The 13,752-nt window shown below is 40.7% G+C and overlaps 2 protein-coding genes across 3 annotated transcripts in view; one reads left to right on the forward strand and one right to left on the reverse strand.

The window, feature by feature from the left end:
* Positions 1–2,667, forward strand: part of creld2 (CRELD disulfide isomerase 2) — a 3,407-nt gene extending 740 nt beyond the window's left edge. Inside the window, exons 3-10 of the mRNA XM_077501518.1 lie at positions 52–162; positions 242–333; positions 417–593; positions 679–780; positions 885–968; positions 1,030–1,125; positions 2,302–2,442; positions 2,516–2,667. Coding sequence (XP_077357644.1) covers positions 52–162; positions 242–333; positions 417–593; positions 679–780; positions 885–968; positions 1,030–1,125; positions 2,302–2,442; positions 2,516–2,571 — 859 coding nt within the window. The 3' untranslated portion in view covers positions 2,572–2,667. The remainder of the gene's footprint in view (positions 1–51; positions 163–241; positions 334–416; positions 594–678; positions 781–884; positions 969–1,029; positions 1,126–2,301; positions 2,443–2,515) is intronic.
* A 1,303-nt stretch (positions 2,668–3,970) lies between these two features.
* LOC144004236 (dynamin-1-like protein) lies at positions 3,971–13,728 on the reverse strand. 2 transcript variants are annotated; one of them, XM_077501281.1, is made up of 19 exons: positions 13,481–13,728; positions 12,790–12,931; positions 12,350–12,396; positions 12,211–12,282; positions 11,286–11,372; positions 11,051–11,213; positions 10,859–10,979; positions 10,527–10,658; positions 8,776–8,982; positions 8,579–8,699; positions 7,495–7,650; positions 7,340–7,429; positions 7,112–7,204; positions 5,523–5,576; positions 5,228–5,299; positions 4,783–4,914; positions 4,566–4,675; positions 4,298–4,457; positions 3,971–4,204 (listed from the first exon to the last, which is right to left on the reverse strand). In XM_077501281.1, the coding sequence occupies exons 1-19, from the start codon at positions 13,580–13,582 to the stop codon at positions 4,148–4,150; spliced, it is 2,118 nt and encodes a 705-aa protein (XP_077357407.1). In that variant the 5' UTR covers positions 13,583–13,728; the 3' UTR covers positions 3,971–4,147. The 2 variants fall into 2 exon arrangements, with proteins under 2 accessions (XP_077357407.1, XP_077357408.1); XM_077501282.1 differs by lacking the exon at positions 5,228–5,299 and having other exon boundaries at positions 13,481–13,725.
* Between the last annotated feature and the right edge of the window lie 24 nt (positions 13,729–13,752).

Here is a 13,752-nt window from a genome sequence, read left to right on the forward strand (position 1 = left end):
TGTGTAAATAATTTGTTGTCCTGATTCATTACTTAATTCTGCATTTTACAGTGAGATCCGACTGATGGAGATCGTCGAGGGGCTGTGTGACAGCAGCAGCTTCGAGTGCAACCAGATGCTAGAAGAACACGAGGAGCTGTTGGAGACATGGTGGTTTAAAAGGTTCGTGGAAGTGGACCCAAAATGTTGATCAAAGCATCTGCTCGATCTTTTTTGTTTTTTTTCCCTGTTTGAAATGTAGGAAAACGAAACATCCTGATTTGCATAAATGGTTCTGCATTGACACCATCAAAGTGTGCTGTCCAAAAGGCACATTTGGACCTGACTGCAATGGTGAGGAATGTTGTCCAGAAATATTCAATTTCTTTGCTATAAATCACAATCGGGTTGCAGTAGCGTTTTTGTGTGTGTCAAAGCTTGTGTCGGAGGCTCTGAGAAACCATGTCACGGGAACGGCAAGTGTGACGGCGACGGGACCCGAGGAGGGGACGGGAAGTGTACATGCGACGTCCAGTACACGGGAGACTTCTGCCTGGACTGCATCGACGGCTACTTCAACGAAGTGCGCAACGACACCTTCTCCCTATGCACGGGTATGACATAATCACCAAACGTCTTACCGTGCCTTTAAAAAAAAATAACTCACTGAAGAATGAGCATCTCTTCTCCATTTATTAGAATGCCATTCCTCCTGCAAGACCTGCCGCGGCGGGGCAACCAATCAGGACTGTGACGAGTGCAAGGATGGCTGGGAGGAGGATGAGCAGGAAGCCTGCGTTGGTATATAAGAAGCTCATTTCAAGACAGAAACGGAACGTGATTACATCTCCAGAGGCATTTCGACACGGGGTCATGTGATTTTTATTTTTTTTATTTTTTGGCAGATGTAGACGAGTGCGCCAAAAACTCGCCTCCATGTCAAGAAGATGAATACTGCGTCAACACGGAAGGCTCCTACTCCTGCAAGGGTAAAACGTGGCACGCACATCTCAAATCAGAGCTTCGAAATGAGCTCTTATGTTCCCGCAGGTTGCGATCAAGCGTGCACGGGATGCACTGGAGCCGGTGCAGATGAGTGCAAGGGGTGCGCCGGTGGCTACCAGGACATCGAGGGCACCTGCACAGGTTTGCGTGGTTTCTTTTGATGGATCCCAAATATCCACGTTGAAGGAAATGGGTGTCAGTCGTTCAGGAACTATGAAGATATAGCATTATACTTGAACAACAACAGAACTGCAGCTTCATCGTTTTTATTGGACCTTTTCATTGTCGGAGTGTGACGATACGCTTACGCAAGTATCGCTATATTTGTAGTTAATATGCAGCCGCTACAAAGGCTCCATTGGTCATTACTTATTGAGCAATTACTTGGCGGGCCTCATAAGAGTGGCGGGGAAATGGACGCAAGTCTTCAGGTGAAGACTCATCAGCTTACTTTTACTTGTGGAAGACATTCATCTGTCCCAACAACTGACTCACTTTTGCATATGTTTCTATGAAAAAATCAGTATTATATCTTCAATTTTAACATTTTTAAAACATATCTGATGGTTTGACTTTTTGAAGAACACAATTTCTGAGGAATATTGATTTAATTGGATTTTATATTTAAGTAATTTATTTTTGCAATGTTACACAAACTGTCAAGATTATAAAATGAAACAACGGACATGTTTAATGACAATAGTGTTTAAGAAAGACACAAACTTGTTGACAGAAAGTGGTCTCTTTTAAGGCATTTGTATTTGTTTAAATAAAATAATGTATATATATATATATATATGTGTATGTATGTGCTAAAGTACTCACTGGGAAGACACCAGTTTTAATATTGTGTTTCAGTGATGGTACAAAAATAAACTATTTTCTCATTGACAAAACATCAGTTATGTCTTAAGTAATTATTATTGTGGATTTATTACCTGACTAATAAATCCATAATTATCGTGAGGTCCCCACCCCTATTGGGTAATAAAAGGGCTTAACTCTAACTTTTTTTTTTTTCCTCTTTTTTTTTTTTTTTTTTTTTTTCTCCCCTAACATTTATAAATGGTAATGATTTTTGTTTTAATAAGACTCGACTGCCTTTTGGCCAGTTACTGAATCACTCCTCTTGAAATCTTACAATGTGTGAGGGAGAAAAAAAAAAAAGCTTTGATTTATGTAGGGCTTACATAAATCAAAGCCTTACATAAATCAAAGGGTTTTTGAAATGCTGGAATTACTACTCTAGAAATGTTGTAAGATCTATATTCAAAATTAAATCAATTTAATTCACTGGTGGTCTTGTATTTCCACTAGATATTGACGAGTGTTCGCAGGGTGAGTCACTGTGCACTAAGGAGCACCAGCGGTGTACAAATACCAAAGGCAGCTACAAGTGCGTCTGCTCCGTTGGCTACGAGGACCAAGATGGCGAATGTGTCCAAAAACCACAAGAAGGTTTGTGTCGTTCTTTGTCGGTGCTTGTAGAAGAAGTTCAAGTCATCACGTCTAAATCTTATTGTGTCATTAGAACAAGATGAGCCGGCAGTAAACGAGACAGACGAGAGTCTTCATGCGGAACTCTGATGTGGAATTGGACTGACCAGGAAATAAGATTTGACGCTGCTCGTTTTTTCTTTTTTTTTTTTTTTTCAATAAAATAAAAAGCACTTGGATAACTTATGAACAGAGGCGTAGTAGTTTGCCATTAGGTAAGGCAGGCAATTGCTTGGGGCAATGGGGCCCCTTAGCCACCAGGGGCCGCTAGAGGGCCAACAGATTTGACACAAACCTGCATGTCATTCACATTAGCAGGGCAGCAATGTCAATTGACTGTCTCAAATTCCCTGAGTCAGGGGTTTTTATTTTGGGGTTTTTTCAGTCAGCATTGAGTATACCCATTTCTTACCCCCCCCCCCCCCCCCCCCCCACACACACACACACACACACTGATTAGATTGGCTAACTTTTTGCATGCGGCCCGATGAGCCAATCTACGGCAGAGTTGGGCAGGTCATGTCCCGAGCCACAATGCCGACCCATGAATATTTAGATCAACTGAAATTTAGCAAACTGATTTGCCCTCACACACGTGATACTTGATCCCAATGTGGGTTCGATTCCCAGGATGGACACTGCGGTGACACACTAACTACACGCTCTTGTAGCTACAGGCTGGTACTGTACTTGATTTTTAAGTACCAATAAATTCAAACACAAATACGGGGTCACATATTTTAAGATTCAGCACAAAATACTGAAGTCTAACCAGACAGTTTCACTTTTTTTTTTTTTTTTTTCTATTGTAATTTGTTTTATAATGTGCTTTTTTTGCCTCCTGATAAATACATTTTACATTATTTCAGGAGGCTTGTGTTACCAAACTGTTCTTGCCAGGTCATTATAATTTCATTATTGTGAGCAAGTACAAATGACGGATTTTTAATTACATGTCACCATTTTTTAAGAGGATGTTTTTTTTTTTCCCCTCTGGACTACTTTTTAAAAAAAAAAAATGGTGAAAATTGAGAGTATAGCTACTTCTCCAGGGACCACTCCACCACTGCCGAGTTTTCATGCTATTTTTCTCCCCTGTGCTCAATCTAGCATTTGTCTTTATTTGATGTTTGAAAGTAAATAAATATGTTTCAAATGAAGATGTGACCTAATCTTCAATGTCGACATTCATTGTCCAGCGCTCGGGAGAGGTGGATTTTTGTGGTAGTGATTATATATGACCAGAAGAGGGCAGTGTAACCATGAAAATGAACTACTCGCTCGAATTCTTTACTCAGTTTCATTGATTGGGAGCCAAAAACTCACCCAATCAAGCTGAAATACTTCTGGGGGACTCCCTCCTCGTCCAGACTGTAAATGAACTCACAAAGCCACAGATTTGGATTGCAATTTCACTCTTGGAGGCAGCACTTTTGATCCTTTTTGTCATTTAGTGTTGCGTAGCGGCACCACCAAACACAGATACATATCGCATTTTGATAACTTTATTCAGCCACAATAAATAAAATGTTACAAAGTCATCACATTATGTCATCATGACTTGCCTTCCATGATCACGACAACACACTATATTTACATTATCTTCAAAGCGTACGTGACTCGTAGGTAAGGGTGGAGGGTTCAGTGCATTCTTCTATCAGTCAATTCACCACAGATGAGTTTCTCTGATCTCAGCTATCACTTGGCTGGCTTTCTGCAATGCCTGCACCCCCCCAAAAAAAAAAAAGCAGAGCAGGACTGTTAAGGAACTTTCTATTGCTTCTGCAGGGACACGAAGACTCGAGCGGGATTTTACCTGCAGCATGTCGGCCGCTTCTTTGCGCCGCTGGGCCATGTCCTCCGACTCGGTCAGCAGGTCGTTGAGGAGGCCCGACTTGTACAGCTGACCCACCAGCTCGCTCTGGAGGCTGTCCTTCACATGGTTGACCAGGAAGTGCATCACCGCCTTGGGCACGCTGATGAGCAAGATTGGGTGGTTGGAAGCCAGTCAGAACTCATTCAAAATAAAAAAAAAACATCATGATACAGTCAAAACGAAACGGTCTCTGGAAGCCCTCCCTCACCTGTCTTGGATGTTCTTGCGCACAATCAGAAAGTAGGACTTGATGAGGCGTTCGATGACCTCGCAGTCCCGCTGCTCACGAGACGACAGCTTCCTGGCTACCGGTACCGGCTACCAAGTTAAAAGACATGAGTCAACAAAGCGACGCGCCTCCTCGTAAACAAATCCGCAGCGTCGTGACAAAAAAACAAAAAAAAAAACAAAAGAGGACAAGTCACCACATCCAGCAGGTTGACGGCGCCCTTAAGAGGGCTTCCGGGGCCCGAGCCGGAGCCGTCCTCTCCTTTCTTGAGCATCCCTCTCCAGGCGCCTGCGCTGTCCTGATCTCCCTGCGGCCCTGCTGCTGGAGCCTACGATCAAGAAGGAGCACCGATGCAAATGCTAACATCAAAAAACAAACGGCATTCAACTAGACTGTGCGATCCATTGTCAGTCCGGTTAAGTTTGGCACCTCAAACAGGCTTTCAAAACAAAACAAAAAACAAAAAAGAGTTTGGACATCAAGGATAATACGTCAAAACTGGAGGAAATACAACATTGTTAGTGCAAGTCCACACAGGCTGGGGTACGAAAAGAGCATGACAAGGGGAAATAAAGATTAGGGTACAAGCCAAGCCATCCATCCATCCATCCATCCATGTGCGGGGGCCAGCAGCTGCCCACCTTGGCGCCGTCTGCATCTGCGCCGTTCGTGGGGGGCTCGGCGGAAACCATAGTCGGGCCTTTGCCAAGAGACTGGCGGCGATTTGACAGCAGGAATGGAGAGAGATCAAATAACAGCAACAGAGTCAGAGAGAGAGAAGGGGAGGACACAATGGAGAGCGAGAGAGAGAGAGAGAGAGAGAGAGGGGGATGCAGTACAAAGTCATTTGGTTCCTTCATTTGTTTTCTGAAGCTGTTGGACTCCCTAATATAACATCTGAAAACCCTTGCTTGAATATCAAAAGAGGAAATGTACCTTATCCCGGGGCACTGCGGTGGGCAGTTCTCTCATCCGGTTTCTCCTTTGCTCCTGTAGATACACAAGCATGACAGAGAAGAGAATATGAGTTATGAGAATATGAGTTCTCAACTCTTCAGTAATCATTAATACAGACACTTGTACTTTTTATACACACAAAAAAATACTATATATATATATATATATATATATATATATATATAAAACAATCACAGATAATTTCAAAGAAATGCCTATATATCCAATGCAGTGCTTTATGTTTTACATGTATTATAAATGCTTTAAGGCTCTACAACCCCTCACCAAACAGTTTATACATTTTTCTCATTGAGGCATTTATATTATCTCCCACTTCTCTGGTGTTTAAACATTCTCAATGTTCAAAACTTTCACTAATTTTATAAAAAATAGGTACAATACAGCAAAAAAAACACACAAAAAAACGCAAATTTGCACTAAAAAAAACCCCCACTAAAAGTCAACCGCGTTATTCTTTAAAAGAAAAAAGAAATGAAAGAAGTAAAACTTGTGATATCTGCCCCTAATCAACATAAAAAAAAAAAAAAAAGATCTACTTAAAATAAATGACAGCAAACAGTCAAGACGCATTCAAAGTAACAAACTAAATAATTCAATAGCATCATGAGCTTATGTGAAATATATTTTTCTAGTAATTGTGCTTTTATACTTTTTTTTTTTATTATTATTTTATTTTTTTTAAACTACAAATAGACTGAGATGATTTGGGTTTTATAATCCGGATTGTTCCACAAACTGACACCTTGAGTTGAAATACATCTATTTGTTTTGTCCTGTATTTAGGTTTGGAATAATTTTCTTAATTTGTACTCACTTTCCTTTTTTTTTTTTTTTTATTTTTTTTTTATTTGAATGTTAATTGTTAAAATTTCATGATGGGCTTTCATTATTTTAAGACTGTTAAACACCATCAATTCATTAAATTTGAAAATTTTAAGTTGTAGGACCATTGGATCAGTGTGGTCTCTGTATCCACAACCAAAAACGAGACAAATAGCACATTTCTGTCAAAGAAAAATGGGTTGGGTGTAAGTTTTGGCTGCACACCACCACACTTCAATGCAACAGGTCGGTTATGAAACAATAAATTATGTAACAATAACAAAGCATTCTTGTTTAATGATTCTTTAACCTTATGTAACACAGCGACAGTTTGACATATTCTATATGCGCTTTCCATGTTAAATGTTCATCAATAATAATACCTATAAACTTTATTTCATTGGTCCTTTCTATTTCTATACCTTGTGCAGTCAGTGTTGCTTCAACATCCATAACATTACATGAAATGAATGGCACTTTTCTATTCTTCCAACCTCTAGTTCCTGATCAGAAAATGTCCAAAAGATGGCGGCCAATGTGAGTACAAATACCTTCAACTAAGGCCGGGTATTGGCCTGATACTGATACTCGCCCATCTCGAATAGGAATAGTCAACGGAAATGAATAAAGTGGTGATGGAATGATTTTAGCACTGCATCAATGCACTGCATTAATGTTGTAACAAAAAAAGAAAAAAAACAAAGTTTTGGGGGGTTCGCGCACACCTCGATATTGTTGTTCATGACCCCGCAGGCGTCTGCAAAGTCTGGATGCTTCGTGTTGATGTAAGCCAGCTCAATGGCAACCAAATTGTGGACCTAATGGAACAGGAAGACAAGCCAGTAGCTCTTGCTTATTAATTCAGCATTCAAACACAAATCATCTCGTACTCATAAACAAATATTTAGACACAAACTATTACTGAGCAGTAAAAAGAAAGCATGTCATGATACCATCTCGTTGGTGATGGGCAGCCTCTTTCTCAAGAGGGATGTGACTACTTCCACAATGGCCTCGTGGAGCTTTGGGAATCTCTGCAGCTCCTGGTGGACAAACTCAGGTATCAGCGCAAGCATCGGAATATGCGAAAAAAAGAAGCACGACGAACCTGCGTGCTGTAGTTGCTGCAGTGCTGGATGATCCTCTGCATCTCCTCGTGGACCAGCTCCACGCAGCGCAGGCTGGGCTCCTCCAAGCGTTTCACCTGCTTCTTCACCAGCAGCTCGAAGGAGACCTCGGGCACGAACAGAGAGGGCCGAGGGCCCTGATGGGGGAAGGTGAAAGGTCAGCCGTGCGTTAGTGTTCACTTTGTCAACAAAAACGAAACAAAAATCATTTTGTCAACACACATTTCTCACCGGACTAAAACTAGACTAGACTAGACTAAAACCCTCATTAATAAACAATAAGTGTGACTAAATCATTATGCATTTTCATCGACTAATGAAGACGAGAGGAAAATGTCCTTTACGTAATCAAAACTGGACTAAAATCTATGGACATTTTAGTTCATGAACAAAACAAGACGAAAATATGCTTTTTTAAAATCTTGTCTCTGCTAATCTGTCACGTCTGTGACACTGTCATGTGACACAGCACAAACACATGTGACAGACAGGAGGTGGATTCATGGTGAAAGCTTAAAATAAATAAATAAATAAATAAATAAATAAATAATAGTTATAATTTAACATTACGCCAATTAACATTCCAACAATAATGTTAATGTGAGTGCTAACTAATGCTGGCTAACTTGCTAGCTCATTACATGGAGCCATAGTAGCTACTGCAATTGTGTGTCAAGTTGTTTTTCATAAAAAAAGATAAGAAAATTTGATGTGAAATAGTTTTAGATCCAAAAAGGTTCAACATAATCTGCTGACAAAAAAATATACATGGGTAAACTGGTTGTTCTGACTAAAACTAGACTAAAATGTTGACAGTTTTTGCTGACTAAAACTAGACAAATAAAATAGCGTTTCCTTGGACTAAAAAATAAAGAATAAAATGCTAGATTTATAGTCGACTGAAAATGGACTAAATAAAAATGAGATGAGGTTGACTAACTGTGATATAAACTAACAAGCGTGACTGAAATTGGACTAAAACTGAGCCAAAATTTTAAAATGGCAGCCAAAATTAACACCATGCGGCAACTTTGAGAAATGGTCAAGTAAGGCGGCACGACTCACGGTCGCGTTCCTTATCGCTGTCAGGATGTCAATGGTGCTGAGGCCTCCCAGGGGATCCACGCACTCCAAAGTTCGGCCAAAAGTCTCGTGGAAGATGTAACAGATTCGGGCTCCGCCACAACTAACGATGGAGAGGCGAGAGGGGAATCAGATGCGGTTCGCTTCATGTCACCGGTAAAATGATTTCCGACGCTCACAGCTCTGCCGTCTCGATGTACTTGGCCGTGCCCTCGATGGTGTTGCAGTACTCGGTGGCGAACTTGGTGATGAGCTGCAGCAAGGTGGCACTTTGGTCCTCCACAGGCTCACCGTAGCTGCCGAGCAGCGACTGGTACTGAGCGGCCAGCACGTTGATCCGCGTCTTCAGCTCCGGCAGACAGTCGCGGATGTGATGCATCAGGAGTCTGGCGTCACGACACGCAAAAGGTTTCAGTCAACCTTTACTTGTGCCGACATTGCCTGACTGTAAACCAAGGGTAATGTGGTTGACAAAAACTAATGAAACAACTGAAAATAAAATGCAAAAAATGAATTGTAGTTCATTACACAGTACTTAAAAAAATAAAATAAAATATTGTATTCGACAAATACTCCTAATAGAAAGAAATTAAAACTAATACTAAAACTAATACAAACTAAACAAAAACAAAGGCCTTTAAAGCCAGTGAATGCAGAAAATTGAAAAACACAAACACAAAACTATTCGATGCCTGCTGTAAACACAATTAACTCATTTCTAATAAAATATTACAAATACAAATGAATCCTTACTAATGCTGCATAAAACAATCATGAGGTTTTGCTCTTCAAATGGTTCCCTAAGCAAGAAGAAAATGTGTTTAAAATATAACAAAACATCTGTAAATGTTTTTGAAGACTAGTGATACCCTTTCCACCACTCATGTTAAAATGGATTCTTTTTCCATCAACTTTGTGTTTTCATTCCTTGTTACTTTTGATTTAATAGTGTAGAAACGAAGCTCTGCCGCAAATTGTGAAAATGTGCAAAACGTCGATTTGAGGCACAACCAAAAATGTTTGTAATTGTCTGCAGATGCTACACAATGGTGGTGAAGCACTTTTTCCAATTTGACAAAACTAGGGCATGACTAAATGAAGCTCCTCCCCTCATTTCAATATTGTTCCCTGGACCTGGCAAAATAAACTTTTTATATTAGACATGGCTTGGGCCTGAGCTCAAAATTTGACCGTATATTTATTTTTATTTTAGCCATATTATTCATATTTATTTAATTTAGGAAAGAAACTGCTCTATTCTTTTTTTTCCCATTTCTTGATCAAACAAGCAGTCACAATGCTATACGTTTTGTATATTTCTATTGGGTGCTATTTCAAGCATTTGAAGTCAACTTTTCATACTCTGAAAATGCAACAATGAAATTGCGGAAAATGTTTTTCATAATAAACGAATTCATGCAATGTCAACTCATTCACTCGCCGTCATTTTCACTGAAGCAATCCTCTTTGCTGCTGCTTGTTTTACAAGGATTTTGACTGATTTTGCAAGGCCCAGAGAATACTGTGTTCTACTGCTATAAAAACATACCAAAAGAAAGATTAGAATCTCTTCTTTCATCAGGAAAAATATATATTTGTATCAGTTTCCGTTTTGCAGCAATTAGCATTAGAATATAGCTAAATTTCATCAATATTCAACACTGACAAAAAGACCTTGCAGCAACATGGCCCTGGCTGATCTCTTATACTCTGCTACCACCTGCTGGCTGTCTTTTTTTTAATTTTTTTTATAACTACCATTGCTTTAAGCCACCTCTTCATGTCAGAAGCTCCATCAAAGCCTTCTGTATGCTCTAGCATAAAACAAAAACGTGTAAACACGTTTTTGGGAGAGAAGGACAGGGTTAAAAAAAAAACGTTTTTACATGTTTTTGGGATTGAATGAGTTAATAATCTAGATGGCACTGACCTATTCAGGGTCCTGGCTAAGTATTTGGTCCCGTTGCGATTAGCAAGAGAGGGATACTTCTTCTGCAGAAAGACGTGTTCGTCATGAATCGCATCAGCCACAGACTTTTTATTGTTGATGTCCAGCTGGCTCCTGTACACATCAGAGAATCGACAGTGTTATATTCCACCTTCACAGGACATCAATGCTGGATTATTAATATTTCATGTTGAATACAAAAGCCATGCTTTGATCACAGTAATGGGCCATAAATAAACAATACATATTGACCCGTATTGTCAAAAGCACTCATCTCCAGACTCGTGTTGAATATGTTGCAGGTGGGTGCTAACCTGTTGACCACGCCGATGAGTCCCAGTTTGACAGGAATGACTCGACCCATCAGCACGTCCATGGCATCGGTACCGGCGTCCATCAGGTCCAGTTTGGTCACCACGGCCAATGTCCTCCTGCCTGGAGGGTCAAATTTAGACTTTTTTTTAAAAGTTATTTCATATATCTCACTTATTGCTTTTGGACTTTACCGTCGGGGTCCACCTCCCGGGCCACTTTGAGGGCCTCTGACGTCGCCATGTCGGTGTTGGCGGCGGTGACGGCTAGTATGATGCAGTTGGGGTTGGAGATGTGCGTGAGGATGAGATCTCGGATCTGGATCTCAATGTCTTTGGGCTGATCTCCTACAGGCACCTGAGACAAAAATGGTGGGTTGCGCCATGTTAATAATAAGGTGGGTTGCGCGTACGCTCGGTGCCGTGTTACCTTGGTGATGCCGGGCAGGTCCACCAGGGTGAGGTTGACAACGTGGGGGGAAAAGATCTTCAGGTGAATTGGCTCGTCACTGATGCCCTGCACAGTTATTTGGGTTTACAAAAGTTAAGTATGATGAATAAGTAGATGGTTATGACTTGAAATCCAATTACATGGTATGGAAAATACAACTTGTTCTTTTACAATAATATAGTCTCCGTGCCCCAAACATAATTTTTCTGATTAATATTGCATTTGTGGATGTGGAATAAAAATTAAGCAGATGAGTAGATTTATTGTCATCAATGTGGGGGGTGCAGCCATCTTGTACTGTACCAAACTGCTGTTGACTATAATTAACTCATTTGCTCCCAAAAACGTATAAATATGTTCTATTTTAAATGTATTAAGCGGCCCAAAGACGTATTTATATGTTTTTTGTTTTGTTATTTTATGTTAGAGCATACAGAAGGCTTTGACGCAACCTCTCAAAGTCAGAGAACGGGTGGAGAAAAATGGTAGTAATGACAAAAACGGCCAGCAGGTGGCAGCAGAGCATATTAGATCAACCAGGGCCATGATGAAAACAAACTGTTTCCCTACAATTCTAAGCAAATTTGTGAATAATGATGAAACTTAGCTATATTATAATGCTAATTGCTGCAAAACGGATGAAAAAAAAAAAGAGACTAATCTTTCTTTTTGTAGGTTCCATGTTATTATAGCAATAAAACACAATATTCTATGGGCCTTGCAAAAGCAAGTCAAGTCAAGTCAAATCAGTCAAAATCCAGTAAAACAGCCGGGAGCGAAGGGGGTTGCTTCAGTGAAAATGGCTGGGAGTGAATGAGTTAACATCAAAGTGCCTTCGGGTTCGCATTTTGACCGTCACGGCTCACATGTATTTTGGTAGCAGCAATGGTGTCATCAATCTCACCTTATTATTCCCTGATATTCGCTCGGTTTCAGCTTCTATCTCTTGCCTGATTTCATCAAAATCAGTGTAGACCTGCCAAAAATAAATAATAAAAATAAATTGATTACGATGTAATGCTTGAAAGCACACCACTCGTTACCTTATTCTTAGTGTGCAGAAACTTCCCCCACTCTTCGCCTTCTCTGCCTGTATAACACGAAGGCACATTTTAGGACATTACCACTTTGTTTAAGTCACTAACAACAAGACTGGCAACTATTGTGCAAAGGATGCTAGGCCACGAGAGGCAGGGTGGCAATGGGGCTCCACTAAAGCTGGGGATCAAAGCAGGTGAAGGAAGAGCCATAAGTTAGCTAATATGTGATTCACTTTACTACACTGCACCTTTATGGAGATTTTTCACACCCTGGAATCTGCAAGTAATTAAACAGCGACAGAAGAAAAAAAAAACTTTTATTGTCAAGACAACAAAATGCTTGGCGTAAAACACTGATAATGCTAAGAAAGGATGGGAAGGGACTGAAAACCCCCAAAGGTCTCCTCTGGGAGTGGAGGGGTGCGTGAAAAGTTGGCGCCTACCAATGTCGTCATTTTTGCGGGCATCTCCCGGATCGACGTGGACCAGCTGGAGGATGAGAGGCCGCCTGGTGACGATACCGGTCCCGCGGGGGAGCAAGTCACGGCCCACCAAGCTCTCCAGGACGGAACTCTTGCCGCTGCTCTGGAGATGCAACAAGCACAGATTTATGTGCGTTCGTTATACTTTTGTCTGAAAGCAAGCTCAGAAAATCACTTTAACTTAACTCCTTGGATACCAAATTGCCACAAGATGGCACCAAAGCAACAACCAAGGACAAAAACAGTAAATGGGCAAGTTTCTCAGTGAATAAGAGAGGATGGGATCCAAGAAAAAAAATGGAAATAGGCAAATTTATGCATGCCAAACTGAGGCTTCACTGTAAATATACTTTTAAAATACGTTTGCATTGGTGTTTTGACAGGTTGGTGATGACAGATTTGAATGAAGGTGAAAAACACACCTGTCTTTTACTACAATAGTGGCCTAATTTGGCAGGATTCTTAAATTAGCATTGAATAAAAGGTTATCAGTCTTTGACTTTTTTCCAGTGCAGACTTGAATGCACTCCAGCTAAATATGTACACACGTGTCATAAACGTCCACTTAAATTCAGAACGAATATGAATCAATTTCTAGCTCATCACAGAGTCAGTGCTTTGAAATAACAGTTATCGTAGCCTTTTACTGTACCTGTGTCCCCACCACAGCTATTTGCGGCAGCTGAATAATATCCGCGCCCACAGTGTTGAACACATCCTGGAGTTTGTTTATGACGGGAATAAGGGCCTCCATGTCTTCGGGCTCGCGACAATACGATGAATTCGCCGGCTATTTGTTTGTGATGGAGCCAAAGTCATTCAATGTCTCAGCGTCGCCACCATTGCGACAAGAGCAGCTTCGCTTGAGAATTCGCAGCAATGGGAGTTGTAGTTCTCGCACAACACTCGCTTGTGGCCCATGCT

This window comes from Festucalex cinctus, chromosome 16, assembly GCF_051991245.1.
Source record: "Festucalex cinctus isolate MCC-2025b chromosome 16, RoL_Fcin_1.0, whole genome shotgun sequence".
NCBI classification, from domain to species: domain Eukaryota; kingdom Metazoa; phylum Chordata; class Actinopteri; order Syngnathiformes; family Syngnathidae; genus Festucalex; species Festucalex cinctus.